Source organism: Cydia amplana, chromosome Z (genome assembly GCF_948474715.1).
Source record: "Cydia amplana chromosome Z, ilCydAmpl1.1, whole genome shotgun sequence".
Taxonomy (NCBI): Eukaryota; Metazoa; Arthropoda; class Insecta; order Lepidoptera; family Tortricidae; genus Cydia; species Cydia amplana.
Window position 1 is genome coordinate 22559854 of NC_086096.1, and position 22213 is coordinate 22582066.

General features: G+C 40.0%; 1 protein-coding gene and 1 long non-coding RNA gene across 4 annotated transcripts; one reads left to right on the forward strand and one right to left on the reverse strand.

The window, feature by feature from the left end:
* The first annotated feature begins 2185 nt into the window (after positions 1 to 2185).
* LOC134661569 (uncharacterized) lies at positions 2186 to 11720 on the forward strand. 3 transcript variants are annotated; one of them, XR_010097978.1, is made up of 3 exons: positions 2186 to 2606; positions 10669 to 10811; positions 11611 to 11720. It is a non-coding gene; the product is annotated as an uncharacterized LOC134661569 (long non-coding RNA). The 3 variants fall into 3 exon arrangements; XR_010097976.1 differs by having other exon boundaries at positions 2186 to 2602; positions 10669 to 10815; XR_010097977.1 differs by having other exon boundaries at positions 2186 to 2602.
* Positions 11721 to 18747: 7027 nt separating this feature from the next.
* LOC134661781 (uncharacterized) lies at positions 18748 to 19101 on the reverse strand. The gene has a single exon (XM_063517967.1). The coding sequence runs from the start codon at positions 19044 to 19046 to the stop codon at positions 18819 to 18821; it is 228 nt and encodes a 75-aa protein (XP_063374037.1). The 5' UTR covers positions 19047 to 19101; the 3' UTR covers positions 18748 to 18818.
* Positions 19102 to 22213: the final 3112 nt, after the last annotated feature.

The window sequence follows — 22213 nt, forward strand, 5'->3', positions numbered from 1 at the left end:
AGCGGTGTCCAACTGCTAAATTACCCCGGTCTTATCAGTATGGGCTATCATTAAAGCCGGGTAAGTGAAATTTGTTTACATTATTTATAATAACCTCATCACTATCAGATAAAATAATACTGTGAGTACCTGGGACACCCGTAATATACCAATTGTATGAATTTATAAAAAATACTAATAGATATTGTTAAAAAAAAAACTAGGGTATAAAAGGAAGAATTGTCCAGTCAAATTTTATTTGTAATATATGGGTCTTCTTACCTCATTGAAATTTTAAAATAAATAAATATGTACATAAAACATTTACAGTTAAGGTTGTTCTGGCCCCCACTCTATACACAGTCTTCCTTATATGTAGGTATAGGTAGGTAGGTATTCTACAAGAAGTTTACATATATGTATACATAATTGATGCTAAGTAGTACCTAACTAGTATTTCAGTAAATACTTAGCAGAGCTCTTCTCAAAAAAGTAGTTATACATACATTGTACATTAGAAGTAATGCACATTAACCCATTATCATATTTTATAAATTACTAAAAATTTAATTCTGCATTCCAGGGGTTTTCGATGCACACATGTGACCCTTCATGGGCCATAGGAATATGAAGACCGCTTCTTGTATATCTTTTCCATCACGGAACAATGGTATTCCGGACCTTTGGGAGGCGTGCGCGGAGCCGTAAACAACACGTGAGTCCCTTTTGACACTTAATGAAATCTAGGGGTAAACCAAGCGGATGCTGCCCTTGCCCGCGTCATGGGACGCACGCAGAGGCAGCATCCGCCAGGGTGTAAGGACTATTGAGAGTTGATGGTATCTAAAATTAACTAGAGATTGCCTTTTTATCCTGTTAGGAGGTTGATATATTAATCAGTAAGTATATTTAATGTTTTCCATGTGTGTAAAAAAAAATTGTGGAATAATAATCTTAACCAGTTTATTCTAATCCGAAAATATTTTAATTTTAAACTGCCTCTTAGCCCAGTCGGTAGTGACCCCGCCAATGAAACAGGAATTTCCGAGCTCGAATCCTGGTAAAGGTATTTATTTGTGTGTTTATCACAGATGATCCGGAGTAATGAATGTTTTATATTATTCTATCTACGTATTATATAATTATATCTTCATCTTACTAGATATTCCCACAAATAAGCTTTATTTAGCTTTCTATTGGACTAGGTCGATTTGTGTCTTAGCTTTAAGGTTTTTTACAATATAAATATATAAGTAGAACATAAAAACATTCACAAAACAATAAAAAATATATAAACATATTATTAAAAAAACTAACCTAGAGTGCCGCCAGCAGCGGGGCAAGGCCCAAGCTGCCGGTGGTCAAGGCCGCAGTGAGAGGAATCGACGTACTATACGCGCCGTGTCCAAGATATTTATTAATCACTAGCTTCTGCCCGCGACGTCGTCTGCGTGGGATGATGACGGTGATTGAAAAAAACTACTCCTTTCTCGGGGCCCAAACTATATCCATACCAAATTTAGTCGAAATCGGTTCAGCGGTTTAAGCGTCAAGAGGTAACAGACAGACTTTTACGCGCATTTATAATATTAGTATGGACGTATGGATTATTTATTTATTTAATTTACTAAGCCTTACATTACCTGCTTATTTCCAGAGTTTATAGAAGATGTGTATACCTACTCTAAAATATCCATGATTTGAATTTGACTTCCTTTTTAACAAGCTTTTATTAGGTCTACCTGTATGTTACTAACTATGTAATGGAATCTAAGGTAACCATCTTCCAAGGATCGTAGTGTCATGAAAGTTGGCAGTTGTATGTAGTTCTGATGACAATACAATAATATGGTACTGTCGAACTAATCTGATGATGGAGACAGGAGGTGGCCATAGGAACTCTCGACCTGTATGTAACTAACATGTAATGAAATCTAAGGTAACTAATTTAACCATCTTCCAAGAATCGTAGCGTCATGAAAATTGGCAGCTATATGTAGTTCTGATGACAATACAATAATATGGTACTATCGAACTGATCTGATGATGGAGACAGGAGGTGGCCATAGGAACTCTGTGAGGAAACAACGCAACCTAATTGTGTTAGGGGTTTTTAGAATTGTCTCGATGAGTATTAGTTGTCTGTCGTAAGAAAAGTACAGTCAGCGATAAAAGCTTGTACCAAAAATTAAATTTTTGCTAAAAACTTATTTATTTAGGGTTCCGTACCCAAAGGATAAAACGGGACCCTATTACTAAGACTCCGCTGTTCGTCCGTCCGTCTGTCACCAGGCTGTATCTCACGAACCGTGATAGCTAGATAGTTGAAATTTTCACAGATGATGTATTTCTGTTGCCGCTATAACAACAAATACTAAAAAGTACGGAACCCTCGGTGGGTGAGTCCGACTCGCGCGTGTCCGGTTTTTTGTAACTTCGTATTAAAGTGAAACAGAAATTAACAACAACTGACGTTTGGTTTTCAGATACGGGATCATGTCAATTACGTGGACGAGTCGTATGGTGGGACAACCTACGACGCCTTTATATGGAGCAACAGCGTTAGTCGAGACTACTTCGAGCCGCTGGCATGTGTGCCCATCAGCGAAATAGTGTACATTAGGTTAGTTATAATTTAATAATTTAGGTATATAAATATATTTGGTGTTCCTAATCATGCACTACGATACCACAGTAATATTAATAAGCATGTGTGTGTGTAGTAGGAGTAAATCATTTTCACGATGATGCGCTAACTAAACGATTAATTGATTGTGTGTGTGTTTTTTTCTAATTAATTCACACACACACAATCAATTAATCGTTTAGTTAGCGCATCATCGTAAAAATGATTTACTTACAAAATTTTTGAATGACGCTAGATGTAAAATGTGGATGACTGAAAAAATAGGAATAAATTAGTATTGTACAATACAAGCATAAGGGAGTACTACGCTAATTATACGGTTTAACTTACGTATTTTTAGTCTCTCGCGCTTAGTGTTAGTATTGTTGACTCATGATATGTATTACAAAATTTATAACTTTTATAAGGAAGTACCTTCGTAGCGCTTAATTGTACGTCTTTTTACTGAGGAGAGATGACTTTTTGCATTAACTCAAAAGACGCTGGGCCGATCATGTTCGACTAGTTTTCATTTAAAGAATTTATTAAGTTTTTTTATCGTTCGGAGCGTTTTTTTCCGAAACTATCCACTTTATCAAAAATGGTTGTTGGGTTACAGTAAAAAAAAATATGATTTTTTTGTATCGTAGTGTGTTGTATGCATACTGCATGTAGGTTATGATAAGTCTTCTGTTGACATTTGTCTATTTGCGATGTTCATTCCTTTAATACAGATAGTTTCGGTAGCACGTATTTTCTATGTTATTCCCGTAGTAGTCACATATTTTACATTGGCGATGAGCTGAACTCATGTTATTCTCGATGTTGGATTGTGCATAAGCGTGTGGTGTCGTGTGGGCGCAATGGGGGTCGGTAAAATTGAACCATTCGACGCGAACAAAGATAAGTGGTCGTCATACGTGGACCGCCTTGAACAATATTTTATTGTTAATGATATCGAGGAAGCAAAGAAAGTTGCTACACTAATTACGTTTATTGGCGGCCCTACATATGAACTGCTAGTGACTCTTTGTTCACCAAAGAAACCACACGAAGTGAAGTATGATGACATCAAAAAAATTATGCTACAACATCTGCAGCCAACGCCTAGCATATTAGCTGAGAGGTACAAGTTTCGGCAAAGAACGCAAACTAAAAGTGAGTCTATATCGGACTACGTGGCAGCTTTGAAGGAGTTGGCTAGAACGTGTGACTTTAAGACGGGATTAGACGACAATTTAAGGGATCAGCTTGTCTGTGGCTTGTTTAGTGAGATGATCAGACAGAGACTTTTTGCGGAAGATGAAGTTAGTTTCTCAAAAGCTTATAAACTAGCCACCGCCTTAGAAGCGGCGGAGACGAACGCGGCAGCAGTGGTGAACGGCAAGCGGCCGAACGACGACGGTGCCGTAGCATGTCATGCTGTCACGAGTGAAACTCGCCGCAGCGAGGGACGACACGCGACAGCGGCAAGCGGCGAGCGAGCGCGCGGCCGCTACAGCGAGGGCGCAGCCGGCGGGAGCGGCGCGCCGGGCGCAGCGGCGGGAGCGTCGGGCGCGGGCCAGGGCCGCGCGGGCCAGGCTGGTGGAGCGGCTCGCGGGCGCGGCGCCGGGAGCGGCTGGACTCGCTCGACTTGTCGGGCTTGCGGCGGACAACATGATACAGCCGGATGCAAATTTCGCGTATACGTGTGTCGTGTATGTAATCGGGAAGGCCACCTTAAAAGAATGTGCCCTAAACTTGGCGCGGGCGGCGCGAGTTACGCAGACGGCAATTACGTCGAGGAAGTAAACGACTCGGATACCGACGATAGCGTCGAGGTAATTACTTCAATTTATAACATAAGTCCCTCAAAAGACTACAAACCATATATCTTAACATTACTCGTTAATAATAAACAGTTGGAAATGGAGGTAGACACCGGTAGTCGCATATCGTGTATTAGTCTTGATTGCTATCGCGAAATGTTTGTTGACTGTGATTTAATAGATTCCAATCTGTCTTTGCGATATTACACCGGTCCGCCTGTAACAATTGTAGGAAAAATAAGGCCTGTTGTTGAATATAAAGATCAGGTACGGGAATTTACTTTGTATGTCGTGAAGGGCGGGCGGACGTCTTTAATCGGGCGCGAATGGTTAGAAGAGCTCGGTATTGTGGACCGCGACAGTTTCCCGTGTAATAGTATAGTTACGGGAGGGAAATTTGATTTGCACTCGTTCAGTTCCAGATACGCGCAGGTTTTTGAAGACGGGCTGGGGTGCTACACGGGTGAGCCGGTGGGCTTTCGGCTGCGAGACGGCGCGACGCCCGTGTTCTTGCGCGCACGCCCTCTAGCGTTTGCCTTGCGCGAACCGGTCGACCGCGCGCTGGACCAGCTGGTGAGTGACGGCATCATAACCCCGGTCGAGTGTTCGGATTGGGCCACACCAATTGTACCAGTAGTCAAATCGGACGGCTCGATTCGTATCTGTGCTGATTATAAACTTACGCTCAACAAATGGCTAGAAATAGATAGGTATCCTCTACCTAGGATTGACGATCTGTTGGTAAAATTAAACGGCGGGGACAAATTTTCTAAAATCGATCTAAGTCAGGCTTATGCGCAATTTCCGTTGGATGATACCAAGAAATTTACCACTATTAATACCCATAAAGGCCTATTTCAGTATAATCGCCTCGTCTACGGGCTCGCGTCGAGTCCTGGCATCTTCCAACGTAAACTAGAACAAATGTTTGCTGACTTACCCTCGGTAGGAGTCTATCTAGATGATGTGATCATAACGGCGAAAAATGACGATGAACATTTAAAAATACTTTGTCAGGTTTTTGACAGATTACTAAAGTACGGTCTGAAAATAAAGAAAGAGAAGTGTACTTTTTTCGCAGAGTCGGTCACCTATTTAGGGTTTGTTATTTCAAGAGATGGAGTGTCAGCATGCTCAAGTAAAGTAGAAGTCATCAATAAAATGTGTAGTCCACAGCAGAGATGCGATTTATTTGAAATACTTCTATTTAAAATGCAAATACAAAATGCAAAATACCTATTTTGTATTTTGCATTTAAATGCCTTTTAGTAAAAAACATTTTGTATTTTATTTGAAATACTTTTCGAGATGTATTTTGCATTTTTAATATTCATTTCAAAATGCAAAATACTTTGCGATTAAGTTTAGCCAACATTACCAGTCAAACAAAATGAAATGAACGAATGACGCTTGTATTGCCGAATTTGACCGATAGAGGCGCCTGTTAGCCATGCGCGCCCTTTTTAGGGTTCCGTACCCAAAGGGTAAAAACGGGACCCTATTACTAAGACTCCGCTGTCCGTCCGTCCGTCCGTCCGTCTGTCACCAGGCTGTATCTCACGAACCGTGATAGCTAGACAGTTGAAATTTTCACAGATGATGTATTTCTGCTGCCGCTATAACAACAAATACTAAAAACAGAATAAAATAAAGAATTAAGTGGGGCTCCCATACAACAAACGTGATTGTTGACCGAAGTTAAGCAACGTCGGGCGGGGACAGTACTTGGATGGGTGACCGTTTTTTTGCTTGTTTTGCTCTATTTTTTGTTGATGGTGCGGAACCCTCCGTGCGCGAGTTCGACTCGCACTTGGCCGGTTTTTTTTCTTCTTTGGTCAGAGTGCGCGCCTGCGCCTTATAGCCGTTTAGACTCGCGGCTCGGCTCGCGGCGCGTCTCGTGGCTCGCCTCGACACACTCGGCTTCGGTTTGTCAATTGGTTATAAACCTTATGCCGTGCCGTTAGTGTTTAAATTATATTAGCTCGACGAGCTTGCGAGCCACGAGACGAGTCGCGAGCTTACACTCGCGTCTCGTGGCGCGGCTCGCGGCTCGTCTCGTGGCTCGCGCGAGAGTCTAAACCGGTTATTATGACCAAAATGTCATGCATAAGGTGCCATGTTATTAGACGTTTTTGTTCGGCCCGGCATTGTGTCTCTATTTCTCATGATAAATACCTAAAATAAATAAAAATATCCGAGATTTGGTCAAAAGGTATTTTATTTAGAAAAAGTATTTTGAAAATACCTATTTTGCATTTAGCATTTGAAATACAAAACGCAAAACTATTTGGTATTTTGCATTTGAAATAGTAAATCTGAAAAGTATTTTGCATTTTGTATTTAAATGCTTTTTTAAAACCATTTTGTACATCTCTGGTCCACAGAATGTTTCAGAGTTGCGATCATTTCTGGGAATGATAATGTACTACGCAAAATTTGTTAAAAACTTGAGCACAATATTATCTCCGATGTATGAATTACTCAAAAAAGATGTCAAGTTTGTTTGGAGTAAAGAGTGTCAGGCCGCATTTGAGAAAATAAAAAAGATGTTGCAGTCGAGTGAGGTGCTGGCGCACTACTCGAGCGAGCTCCCGCTGGTGCTGACGACGGACGCGAGCAGCACGGGGGTAGCCGCCGTGATCGCGCACCGCACGCCGGCCGGCGGCGGCGAGCGGCCTGTCGCCTATGCGAGTCGAGTGCTAAGTTCAGCGGAGAGACACTACTCGCAGATTGAGAAAGAGGCACTTGCGATTATATATGGTGTTCAAAAATTTCACCAGTATTTATATGGAAGGAAATTTCTCTTGAAGACGGATCACAAACCCCTGGTAACCATTTTTGGAGACAAAGCCGGAATACCCGCTATGGCTGCGAGTCGACTACAGAGATGGGCGGTGATCATGTCTGGGTATAATTTTGACATAGAGTATGTTCGGAGTGAAGAAAATGGAGCGGATGCCTTGTCGCGATTAATTACCGGACCCGATAGAACAGTACGACCGGAGGTAACTTATCTTAATTACGTGCAAAACTTTTTACCTATTACAAGCACGGATATTAAAAAAGCAACGGACAAAGACTTCATTCTGGTAAAAGTTAAAATGTATATTGCTTCGGGATGGCCGACTTATTGCGATGATGAGAATCTTAAACCGTATTACATCCGCAGAAACGAGCTGTATATAGAGGCCGGGTGTATACTATGGGGGTACAGGGTGATAGTACCTACTGTTTATCAAAATAACATTCTACAAGAGCTACATGTTGGCCATGTCGGCATGGTAAAAATGAAGAGCACGGCCCGCAGCTACGTGTGGTGGCCCGGCATCGACGCGGACGTGGAGCGCGTGTGCCGCGAGTGCGCCGCGTGCGTGGCTGAGAGCAGCGCGCCGCCGCGGGCGCCGCCCAAGCCGTGGCCGTATATTACAGAACCATGGACGCGTCTACATGTTGATTTTTTAGGCCCTATTGAAAACGAATCTTTTTTTGTTATTATAGACTCGACGACAAAATGGATCGAGATTTTCCGAATGTCAAGGACTACTGCTTCATCGGTGATTAAAGTTTTGTGTGAAACTTTTTCTAGATTTGGTTTGCCTAGGTCGATTGTTTCAGATAATGGCCCTCAATTTTGTAGCGCAGAATATGATCGATTCTTGCAATCAAACGGCATTGAAAAAATACTTACACCAACATACCATCCCGCGTCTAACGGCGCTGCCGAAAACGCCGTGAAGCTCTGTAAAAAAGCAATCAAGAAAGCAAAGCGAGAGGGGGTCGATATCGACTTAGCCTTGCAAGCATACCTGATGTCCTACAGGAACGCAATCCATGGCACGACGGGCGATTCTCCTGCGCTATTGCTGCAAAAACGCAGGCTGCGCTGCCGATTAGATTTACTTCGTGGAGGGGAGGAGCGTGAGCGTACTGTGCAACGCGCGCAAGAGCGGCAAGTTCGAGCGGCTGGGGGTCACAAACGTCAATTTCAAGTTGGGGACCTAGTGCACATGCGTGAGCAGGCCAATCCGGATAGGTGGGTAAAGGGTACAGTTAAAGAGGTAGTAGGCTCTAGGAATTACATGGTGAAAAGGGCGGATGGTACGCTAGTCAAAAAACATGTTGACCAAATTAAGCTCAGTATGCACAATCGTACAGGTACTCGGTTGGTGTGGCCTGATTGGGATACGTCTGGCGGTGAGGTGTCTGGTCCAGTCGACGCGGCTTCGGCAGGCGCGAGTGTCGCGGCCGCGCATGAGCACGGGCCCGAGCCGGCCGCTGCTGAACAAGCGGTACCGTTGCCGAGAGCTCAAGCGGGTACTAGTAGTTATGGTCGGCCCTTAAAACCCGTTAGATACTTCCCTATGCCAGAAATTGATTAAAACTGTTTTGTTATTAATGTTTAAGTAGTTATAATTCTGGGATGCAGTATACCTACTTAAATAAGTGTGAGGGTGTGTTGTATGCATACTGCATGTAGGTTATGATAAGTCTTCTGTTGACATTTGTCTATTTGCGATGTTCATTCCTTTAATACAGATAGTTTCGGTAGCACGTATTTTCTATGTTATTCCCGTAGTAGTCCCATATTTTACACGTAGCCTATTTTTTTATTTTTTTATCGTTCTGTTGCCATGCATATTTTATGTATTTATGCCAAATTGCTGCTTTCTAGCATTCACGGTAACGGAGAAGAACCGCGGACGGACAGACAGACGGACATGGCGAAACTATAAGGGTTCCTAGTTGACTACGGTACTCGAAAAAGATAGCCTTTTTATTCTTTCAGAAGGCTGATATATTCATCGGTATTATTAACTCGAAATAATCGCTAATAACCCAATAATAATAATCGAAATCCCCCATGATGAGAATCTCGTGAAGGCCGAGAAGGACAAGTCCAGTAAGTACCTAGATTTGGCTCACGAGATAACCGCCATGTGGGATGTTGATTCGACGAGTATTGTCCCGATAGTCGTTTCAGTGAACGGTCTAATAGCGAAGAGTCTCGACCAACATCTTGAGAGCCCTCGCTAGGTGGTTGGATCAAGGGTCAGATGCAGAAGGCGGTGATCTTGGACACGGCGCGGATAGTCCGCCGGTTCCTCACTCTGCGGCCCTGACCACCGGGAGCTTGGGCCTTGCCCCGCTGCTGGCGGCACCCTTGGTTAGGGTTTTTATAATGTGTTTATATGCATGTTTTATTGTTTTGTAAGTGTTTTTATATTTTACTTTTATATTCATATTCCAGTCGTCCCTGTTCAGTGCTACATCCAGCCTCTCAAGAAGGAGTCCAGGCCATCCCGCCATCGCCGACGAGGCCTGCCGGCTCCCCAGCCTCCGACTTTGCCCAGCAGTGGGACACAGTGAGCTCTGTATAATAATATAATATAATAATATTCATATTATGAATAACCTTACTTGAGACGAAAAGTAAATAAAGAAAATAATCGAAATATGTATGTTTTCCATGAGTGTAAAAATAATTTTGTGGAATAATAATCTTAACCAGTTTAATCTAATCTGTAAATATTTTAATTTGAAACTGCCTCCTAGCCCAGTCAGTAGTGACCCTGCACATAAAACAAGAATTCCCGGGTTTGAATCCTTGTAAGGGTATATATATTATATATTTGTGTGTTTAGCACAGATACATATATAATACGGAGTTATCTATGTTTTACATTTTTCTATCTCATCTAGTACCCACAATACAAGCATTATTGAGCTTACCGTTTTACTAGGTCGATTTGTGTCAGTTGTTCCATAATTTATATATTTATTTCGTTTATTCATTTCGAATATTAGCTTAGGTTTTTTACAATATGAATAAAAAAAGTAGAATATAAAAACACTTACAAAATCATAAAAAAATATATAGACACGCTATAAGAAAACCAACCTAGAGTGCCGCCAGCAGCGGGGCAAGGCCCAAGCTATAGAATAGAATAGAATCATTTATTGCATATCACAAACCAGTTATAAAGGTGGTACATATTATTGGGTTAGTTTAAGTGACGCCCTGTAAGGACACAGCAACATAAATATACCTATAATACAGTTAACTTAAAATTACTAGGTTAACAAATATACGCGCCGTGTCCAAGATATTTATTTATTATTATTTCTTTATTTAATTTACTAAGCCTTACATTACTTATTACCAGAGTTTATAGAAGACGTGTATACCCACTCTAACTAAATTCGTGCTACTTATGGTGAAATATAAATTAACATTATTTAACGTTCGGTTTCTAGATATGGGAACATATCAACTACATCATTAACATGGACGCGTCGTACGGCAGGGCAACCCACGACGCCTTCATATGGAGCAACAGCATTAGTCAAGACTACTTCGAGCAGCGGGCATGTGGTACCAGCGAAATAGCGTACATTAGGTAGGTAGGTATGTTATAATTATAACTTAATAATTTATATAAATATATTTTGTGATCTTAATCATACACTAAACGACCCCACAGTAAGATCAATAAGCCTGTGTGAGTGTGTGTGTGTTTGGGAGCTACGTACTACAGACAGACATAGATGCACATGTTACGTCAGGGGTTTATTAATGGTTTAACGCAGCGGTCGGCAACAGGCGGCCTGCTTATGTTTCGCTTGCGGCCCGGCCCGCGAGCCTTGCTGGCTATTTTGTATGTAATATTGACAAACGACAATGTCTGCTAAATTCACAAATATTAATAAAGTGCGGCCCACTTCAACATTGTTAACAACTATGTAGTTATGTGGCCCTTGGCTGCTAAAAGGTTTCTCATCACGGAAACGATTTACGAAATATTTCGAATGATCCTAGAGTTAGACTAAGAAAAGACTGCAACGATTTTGATAACACACGCAGTGTAACTGTTATTTTAAACGTCAAACTTCTATGAAATTATGACGCATAAATAACATTTACCTACACTGCGCGTGCTATCAAAATCGTTGCAGACTTATCTTGGTCTAACTCTAGTTATCAAATGCGGAGGAGGGAAAAAAATAGGAATAAAGTTGTATATTAATTTATATTATTATCCCTGACAGAACGGCAATAATTGCCGCTTATTGTATATGCATTTAGGGTGAGAGACTCTTCGTTTGTTTGTGTTATTTACAAATAAATGTTTCCATTGCGGCCTTCAGGAAAGGTTGCGTAAAACCAGCTATGGTTTTATGTGCTTATAATAATTTTAGAAGACTCCGGGTATCCACTGCGGGAACACGGAACACCTTATGATTTCTGCAACCGGCGCCGCAGAAGACTCCCCGAGGCTATAACGCCATGCAAAAGATGGCGCGCTGCATTTGGTATATTAAAAGGTAACTTTGTGTTATGGACACTGTACGGATATGATGGTCGTTCTTGTCTACGTGACAGCGTGATAAAACGGTGTCCGTCACTTTCTTTCCCACGGTGTTAAACAGTGACAGTTATTTTATCACGTGGATAAAGATGGATAAAGCTATCCATAATAGGCTGGCTGATTTCTGCAGTTAACCATCCATTGTGTAGATTTGCATTGGGGGTGACGAGAAAGCTGTTTCATTGGCCGACAGATCCAACAACCATCGGCTATAGGTCATACTATAGGCTTATATTTAGATACGCTTTCCCCAGGCACGCGCATTGTTGGTGTGTGTCTGTTTCCCGGCGACACTTCAACGTCATGTAACTATTACACGTCGAAAACTTTCAAAATGGCGAAGTCATTGTAAACTAGCGTCTAAAGAAAATAAAAATCATAAAATTAGTATTCTAAATCAGCGGTCGGCATCATTTTAGCAGCCAAGGGCCACATAGTAGTTAAAAAGTTGAAGCGGGCCGCACTTTGTTAATATTTGTGACTTTATCAAACATTGTCGTTTGTCAATATTACATACAGCATTTCAGCAACCTTGATTTATATTTAGTACCTACTAGTTTAGTACTTAGGATAAAAAACATATGTTACAAGCATGCCGTGTTTGCCTGTAATTGGGTGAATACTCTAGCAATATTATTTTATAACTTGTTATTTATAAGTATTTTTTGTATTGCACTTGTTGGCGAACCTAATAAATAAATAAATAAATACAAAATAGCCAAGGGGGCTCGCGGGTCGCAAGTGAGAGGTTCACGGGCCGCCTGTTGCCTACCGCTGTTCTAAATAATAATGAAATTCCTAGTAATGTAATGAAGATGTCAAACAGTAATATTAGTACATAGTAAGTATAGTAATAATTCTAATACCAGTTCTTATGATGTTTCAGTTACACCACCACCATGGCCACTACTGTCTGATCTGTGATCCGTGCTGTGCCTATACGCGAAGACCGTACTTCCGACGACGGCGATGAAAATACCACTGCCGGCTTTTCAAGGAGCTACATTACCAGCTGATATAATAATGCAACTATTACCCAATGCCCCGTACCTAGTATAGAAGAAGACTAAGACTTATCTACTATATTAGCAGAGGCTAGCAAACTAGTCCTATTTCCTATGAGGCCATAACTTCACGCCACGAGGGAGTATGGAGTAAGGTGATATGAGTATAATGCTCTAAAACAGTATGCTGTGGCTGTGGTAATTATTAAATTCAACATAGAAAGCCAATGTAAGGCATAAGAATAATAAGGCACATATATTTGAATCGCCTCCTTCACAGGAATAAATTGTGTGATTTATTGTACCTGCTAGATATATTAATACTTGATTAGCAGCACTAAGAGTTGTATGGGCCAAGTTGACTACGGATGGAGCAATATACCTAGCAGGTACAATAAATTACATTTGTTTCTGGGGGATTTAAAATATGTGCCTTAACCAAACGCAGATTGTGCCGATTGTGTTGTTAACTATGAGGACGCTAGGAAAAAATGTTGCATAACTTTCTCTAGTATAGTTCTGAATATGTGACCATCGATATAAATGTTGTAGATATACAAAGATAGTTAGAATACTATACTTTAAAATTTAAAGATGTATAATGTGAGTGTTTATTGTTTAACATGTATGTTTTGTTCAAAATTCCATGACAGAATTTTGTTTCAAAACAATCAGTGCAGTATAGTATATAACGATAACCAGACATGTTACTCGTCAAGGAATAATTACACACGAACGAAATATATAAGACTTGTAATGTAAAAATCTAAATGTTATATCTGAGTTGTGCCTTAAAAATGTACCAAATAATTTTACAAGGTTAGCTAGGTTATTTTATTTCTTACTCTTGTATGTGCAAATAAACATAGTCAATGATTGATTAGTCAATAATATGTAAATGATATTAGAGTGAGACCAAGATAACTATGCAGCGATTTTTATAGCACAGACGTGTAAGTGTAATTTTAAACTTCAAACTTCTATGAAATTATGAATTTAAATAACATTTGCACGTCTGTGCTATAAAAATCGCTTAATATCTTGGTCTGACTAACTCTTTAGAATGTAATGTAGACAATAAGGGAGGAGGAGGAAGCTTCTGCCCATTAGCCGCCTGTTTGTGCATGTGCTGAATGTGTTAGTCCCGAATTTTATAAATTTTAAATATAATTATACAATTAGCGCCCGGACGGGATGTCGTTAATCCCATGGAGAATGGGCCGCGCGCTGATGTGGGACGCTACCTGCGCCGACACGTTGGCAGCGTCCTACATTCAAGCAACCAGCAGAAATGCCGGGGCAGCGGCGGACGCCCGAGAGCGAGCTAAGGCCTATAAATACAGCTGTCTCGGCGCCAACTAAGAGTTCGTAGCTTTTGGCGTCGAGATACTCGGACCGTGGGGTAGAGGAGCGCGGGCTCCTTAAGGAGCTTGGTAAGCAGTTAAGGGAGGCAACAGGGGACTCTCGCGCAGGCAGCTTTCTCGCGCAAAGGATTGCCATCGCTATACAGCGCGGGAATGCTGCCTGCGTGATGGGCACCTTGCCGAGGGGCCTAGGCTTAGAAGGTAGGTTTTAGGGATTTTTTTATCAGGTTTAGTTTTAGTTATTTTATTTTATAAGGTACTTAAGTATTAAGTTTGTATTAATTACGTTAAATAAACATTTTGAAATATTATATAATTTTAACCCTTTACCAGGCTGACATTTCGAAAATGACAATCGAATGTCTGTCTTACTCATCGAAAATAGAACACATGTTTGAAGTGCCGTACGTGGGAAATATAACCCTTATCCTGGTGAAGGGTAAATTTTTTTACACAAATAATTAGAATGATTGCTGTATGTACTGTGATAAATAAAACAATGTTAATGTGAAGGCAAACTTTTTATTGAAAATCTCCCAACTACGTGTTTGACCACTGCCCAACGATCTGCGAGATATAGTCGCGGCACGGAAGTACTGATAAAAATAGCTAAATTCAACAAAATATACTTTACGTATAATTTTTTATTTTTTATTTTAACAAAAATAGGACAAACCTCCCTACATTATACATATACACTTTCAATAAAGAATATTTCAAATCAGTCTAAGCAAATAAAGTTATAACATTAATGTTAAAAAAGACCATATTTTTTTTCACCGCATCATTTCGCGGGTGTATAAGTGGTCATTGGCTTCGATCACCTTCATCTCCAGCACCATCTCATCTTCTTGTGGCTCCTGTTGCGGTTGACCGGGTTGGAGTTGTGATTAGTCGACGGACCGGCGCGGCTGGTGGACTAGGAGTGGTGGGCAGGATAGCCCTATGAGGCGCTGCCAGACATGCTCTGGAGTCTGTGGAAATGTTAATAAAAACAAGAATTATATTTAGATATATACAAATTATTGTATTAAACCATACCCCAGTGAATGGTGTGAAATTGAAATTAAGTTTCTGTGTCTAATCTAATTATTCTTATTTGTTATAATTTAGACATTTGCAGACCTTTAAAGCATGAGGTGTAGGATATATGTATAAGTATGTAGCCAGCCTACTTGGCATCTAGGTAAGTAGGTACCCATGTACCTAGTTGGCGTTGGGCAGGCACTTTTATTTGAAAGAAAGTATGAAAGCGAAAGGAAATCATAGATTATGTATGAGACACAATCAGCATAGTTTAATGAGTACGAAACGTTGCTGTGGTCCAAATCAGTAAAAATGCCTACCTTTATTGGCCTCCATATCATTATAGAAATTTCCATTTTCCAGCAATAGCTGGAAGCTAATAAGCTTGAATATATTCCTTGCTGGGGTGCTCACTGTAGGTTCATTGTGATTTCTACTAGTCTGGAACTAAAAAACACATGAATTAGAACATATTTCCCTAAAATAACCGGCTACAGGAGCTGCAGACAATCAATAGGCTATTTGACCTTAAGAACTTACAAAGTAATAAAATAAATCACTTTTGAGAAAATATCAATAATAGGTAGAATGAAAATTGTCCTTTAAACTGTTAAAATATTTTTTTTGAGTAAAAACTACAACTGTTCACTGTTTAACAAGTATCTTATTCTTAATTTTGTTTCATACGTCGAGCGAGAGTAACCAAAAGTATGCAACGAAACTATTATGTCGTTTCGAAAGTCATCGGGTACTAGGAAGTAATTTATATGTTTGGTTCGTATAATTTTCTTGATAAAACCAACTAAAATAATTAAAAGTAGGTACATTGTGATACATAGTTTCAAAAAGTCGTCAAGTACTTCAATTATAAGGGTAATTTCTTCTTGCTTGGAAAGTTTTTTTAAAGACAAGATAAAGATTTTCTTACCTTTTTAATGTAAATACAAATTTTATAATATTAAAATATGTGGTACAACAGAACATCAAGACAGCCATAAGACAGTAAACAAAGTGTTTGACATTGACAGTCTTGACACTACTGGCTTAATCTATTAAAATTAAATTCGAAAAACAGCAAAAATTTTAAAATTGGTATTTAAACTTATCCTACGAAGGTTTTTAGTATCATTGAACGTTATAAGTACGTAAAACTAATTATTTAAGTATATCTAACTCAGTTTTAAGCAAATTATTAATTTACCGGTTTTATGTCCCAGCGTGGGATGCGAAGTGTGATGCACACTTTACGTTAGGTTCGTTCATTCCATTCACGTCGGTCAATTCTATGGATTCGAAAGACGTAAGCCGAAACGAAAGAGTTTCGCGGTTAGGACAAGTTGGTTCGTTCGAAATCATTTTCGTGCGGATGGCGCTCGATCGTTCGATTTTCACGGTAGCAGCCCAGTTCTTAGCACAGTCGGTCAGGTTAGGCGGGTTCAAATTCCGGTAATCCATAGCCATGGTCACAAAATACGAAATCACTAAACAGCACAGGAGGAGTATAAAGTCGCCAACGAATAAATCGTGACTAAATAATATTTTCCATGTTACTCCAAAATACATCTCTAATAGGGGGGATGGGATGAATCACATCTTGAACTCTTGTGACAAATACCACATGAAAGATAATACCGCCGCCGCCGTTCGGATGCATTCCTTGTTTATTGTCCAAGTGTGTCCGATAAGCTTACACCTGGTCGGTCATTATCTTTGTTTTGGTAAACGCCATTATATTAGTAACAATAGAGAACTTAAAATGTATTATAGTACTTACTTTCTAATCTGCCGTAGAAACCACGATGTTTGAAAAAACTTGTAAATATTTGTCACAAACTATTTGTTATACAATACATATTAGTTAGTGGTGACTGTTTCAACCGCCTTGTTCTATATTGAAACGAAAAAAAATTAACTTTAACATCATTGTTAGTAGGTAATTGCCTAAGATACAATACAACGATCACTAAATATTATGACATAAAAGTACAGTGGGAAAAAATCCTCGTTGCCTTACCCCTCATACAAAACAAAATATTATTATACTACGGCTTGGTTCCTACAAATTGTTGCTTACCATCATCCAAACAGTAATCAGTTGTAAAATGGTACAATATCAAACAGCTTCAACATGAAATAAGCTTTAAAACCTGCCAATAAAGTTTATTTTAGCCTGCTACGGAAACATTAGCAGTTTTTACAAGTAGCGCCAGGCCACGGTGACCCATACCTTGAGCCCTGTCAATAACTTCTGAAATATATATATTTTTTGTATTTTTTCAATATAGATTTTTCTGTTTGCTTGCATCGCATTATGTATCTAGAATTTCAGTATATTTACTATATTGCACTGATAGTAAACCAAACTTGAATATTCGAGACCCTGTTTTCATTAAAAAAAAACGTGTTTATAATTTTTATCCTAATATGCCTTATAGAAATGATTGTTAGCTTATATGTTACTTACGTTATTACATCAAATTACGTTTCGTTTAAGTTTAAATCAGAATTTATTCAGGACTCACATGTGAGTCACTGGCCCTGCGGAACTGTTTGAGCATGACCCATACGCTGAGTCGCTGGCCCTGAATGGGTTAATACGTCATAAATCGCCTAAATACGGAACCCTTCATGGGCGAGTCCTGCGAGCCAATGTTCGATAGCTTGCCGCGCGATATGGAGACAGGGCTTAAGACTCCATGAGTTTTGGCTTTATAAAGTTGTATTGTTCAGTGGGAGGCGAAGGCAGCAGAGACAATGATCAGGTTTGTTCTTTTGAAGATGAGCATTGCAAGAAGCTCAACACAAGGTGAAGCAAGCTCATCACATAATATTAAGCTGGTGGTGTAATTAGATGCCTAAATTGTGCTTATACATTTGTCAACGAAATTGAGTATGCATTGCAAGTCCTGAGTGACTTGTAGTGGAACAACATCATTGTCATCTAAGAATTTTCATCTTTTAAAGCCAAGTCAGGTAGGTTGCTGTCTCCGAAATCAGCTAGTTAACCTTTTAACCGCCAGACGGTGAAGGTATATGCCGCGCTCTCGACGCCAGGCGATCGCAATTATTTAAGCGAAATTGAACTTTACGGAGTCCCGCGTAAATCCCTATTACATTGGCGAAGTTGTCAGCTGTAGCCGTCGTTGGCATCCGTGGCAAGACTTTTCGATGATGGACACAGCCGACTGTGGCGGTCAATGGGTTAAGTTATATTTTCTTTCTCATGAAACATATGTTGGGGAATTCAAGTGGGTCATTAAATGGAGTTGGTGGTTAACTGGGTTTAAACAAAGTAAGTCTATTTTTTTATTCTGTAGACTAAAATGACATTTCATAGTATGAAATTACACATAAAGTTCATACTAAGAAATGTCATTTTAGTCTACAGAATAAAAAAATAGACTTTAGTGTATCTTCAATCTTATTGGGCTTTTGTAAACCAAATTTTCAGAAAGAAATTATTTTGAACCAACATGACCAGTTGTTCAGCATGCGGCTGAATAACAGGAAGATCTACTAATTTCACTTTGGTTTAGGCAAAATTGTAACGTATTACAAGACAATAAAAACAAATTTGAACTGAATGAAACTTTATTACATAATTGCAGCTAGTCCACTATTGCGTTCGCGATGTCCTGCCACACTCAATCTTTGCGAATTAATTTAGCTCTGGGGTCATCAGGTCTCATCACCACGTAGGTACTCTTGTATCTTCTGTTATCCCCGTCGTTTTTCACGTAATTATAACATCCTATCGTAGCCAAACCCATTCCTACTAAGGCCAAACCAGTAGAAGCCAATATCTCTGGAATCTCGTTCCATCCCTGCTGAAGAAGTTGCCCAATGGAACGTCTTGATGCAGCAGCAGCCATTAGTATATTTATTCGTCCAATTTACGTAAATTGTGTGACAATACCCGAAAGCTCCCTTTTCTACAAACTGTCAAATGAACCAATTCGATTCGATCATAACCTATTTTTTTTTGACATTGACATCAAGGATACGTTTAGAAACGAGTGCGGCAAAGGAAAAGGCGGGAAATTAAAAAATGTAGGCGGTTGCGGTGAATACAAATTGTAAAATTAAGTAGGTACCCAAAAATAATATTAGCTGATTCTTTATTTATATACGAATATAACTAAACGGACGGACGAATCGGATCCATTTAGTTATACTGCTCAGTATAACGATTAGGTTTTTTTGACAATTGTGTTATAATTTATAATATCGCATAACTAGGTGATTTTGTCATGTAAACAGACATAGAAAATAATGAACAATTTATTATAAATAAATTAGTATATTAACACTCAAATTTCGTGTACACTGGATTTTTCAGACGACACTCTCTGGGATCTCCAGGCCGTACTATGGTGTACGTTTTTTTGTATTCGGTGTTAGCCCCATCGTTTTGAATATAATTGTACACACCAACAACGGCCAAGCCAATTCCCACAAATGCTAAAGCCGTAGATCCCATTATTTCCGGTATCTCCCACCACCCTCTTTTGAAAAGCCCGAATAAGGTTTTCGAAAATCTCACTTGAGGCCCTATTTCTTTAGGCTCAGGCATTATGAAGTAATAATATGTAGATAATTCAACAGTAAAAACAATATCTACATAGATTTACGACTTTTTTTTTTTTTTTTTTTTTTTATGGCTATCGCCACGAAGGCATTTGCCAGCATCACGACAATATGATAAAGAAAAAGTATATTAAAAAATTGAAATACGGGATTAGGAACTACGAAAGGATTGATCAGATTAGGGAGCGGGGTAGGGTCACAATTTTAGATTATTAATTTTGATAAAATTTGAAAGGAGTCGAAATATAGAGGGGTTAGGGATTAAAAGAGAGGGCATATGCGTCGGAAGAGGGATTTTTTGATAGATAAGACCAGAGAAGAGATGTGAGTGATTCAAACGGGGGCAGTTCAAGAACAGATGGTTAAGGGTTCCATCGTCAAGGCCACATTCACATAATGATGTGTCCCGATAATGCATTTTAGATAGGCGAACTAAGGAGAGACAGTGATTAAGTCTCATTCGGATTATTGTTGAGGTCGCCCTTTTGCTCAAGAAGACCTTGTGAAACCATGGTTTTTGCCCTATATCCGGCTGCAACAACGCATAATTTTTAGCCTTTGTCCTACTCGATACGTGCCACCGGGCGTTCCAGGAATTATAAAGAAATTTTTTTGGAAGAGAAAGAAGGTCAAAAGCGCAGTTTTTGAAGGGGACTTTGTCCCCGCATGAGACGGCCTTTTTAGCTGTATGGTCCGCTATTTCATTTCCTGGAATGCCTGAGTGGCTAGGAATCCAGGCGAGAACGATTTCACAATTCCGAAGGTAGGCAGACGCGATCTCCTCTTTTATTAAGAATGTTAAGGGGTTATGAATTTTGGTTGAAAAGGGATCCGAAAGAAGAGATTGGAGGGCGCTTTTTGAGTCCGAAAAAATTAGGGTCCGTTTAAGACGGGCCACTCGGCAGTATTCCAGGCTTTTGAGAATACCCATACATTCTCCAGAGAAAACTGAGCTTTCGGGAGGACACTTCGCCTTCTGTACTATTCCAAATTGCGAGTGGAAGGTCCCAACTCCTACACAACCGGCGGGAGACAATTTGGAAGCGTCAGAAAACAAAGTGTGCCATCCTTTCCAGTTTACCCCTAGGGTAAATTGAAGATGATTTTTTGCGCAAATATCGCCTTTTGCAGAGCCAAAGTTTAGGAGAACACGGGGCTGTAAAATGGTCACGGGGAAAGGATGTTCGAACATGGGAAGGTTGTGGGAGTGAAACATTGGGTCTTTTATGGACTTAAACCTTCTATAACTGGTAACTAAACATGGAGGAGATTGATTAGTCCAAAAACGAGAGCGATTGTAGAATTCGTTCAGAAGTGATATTTTCGGAGAGATAGGATGCATCGAGAATTGGAAAGTACGGAAAAGGTAGCGGTCAGAAAGAAACTGACGACGTAGATCAAGAGGGGGATCGACACATTCCACTTGTAAAGCATTGATGGGACTAGATCTCATCGCTCCCGAGACTATACGGAGAGCTTTTGATTGAATGCGGTTGAGACTTTGCAATGCAGATTCGTTAGCAGGTTCTAATAGAAATGTACCGTAGTCAAGTAGACTTCTGACAATGGCGTTATATAGAAGTTTCAATGTAAAGGGGTGAGCTCCCCACCAAACACCAGCGAGACATCTTAAAATGTTGATGTTACGTTCACACTTTGTCACTATATATTCACAATGTGCTTGTCCCGTGAGTCTGGAGTCAAGTACCAAGCCAAGAAATTTGATATGGGGTTTGACAGGGATGATCTGGTTTTTAAGCGAGACATGAATAGCAGGGAGGGATAATTTCCTAGAGAAAACGACTATGTTGCTTTTTGGAGGAGAAAGTTCGAAACCATGGAGTTCAAGCCAATTGTTGAGGGAATCTAAGGCGCGGGAGAGAAGATCAGCGGCTGTAGGAATCGACTTACTACAAGAGTATAATAAGATGTCATCTGCATATTGTAAGACATTAACCTGATTACAGGCTGACTGGAGATCGGCTGTATAAATATTAAATAACAATGGGCTGAGGACAGACCCTTGAGGCAAACCTTTCCAAATGGATCTAGACGGGGCGATAGATCGATCGTTACCTCTGAAGGATATGTGCCGATCTGAAAGAACCCTAATGATGAGATCTCTCAGCCGGGGGGGGACGTTACATTGGATAAGCTTCTTCCGAAGGATGGGCAGCTGCACGTTATCGTAAGCGGCTTTGACGTCAAGAAAGGCAGCAACTACGGATTCGTGTTGGCTAAACGCAACACGAATGTCAGTTGTGAATATCCCAAGACTATCCATTGTGCTTCTGCCTTTCCTGAAGCCAAATTGAGTAGTGGAAAGAAGGTTATGTGATTCAACAAACCACTCAAGTCGGTTCTTAATTAGGTGTTCCATGATTTTTAGAAGGGCGGACGATAGAGCGATAGGGCGATACGATTTACGACTTGTATCTACATTCCACATTGA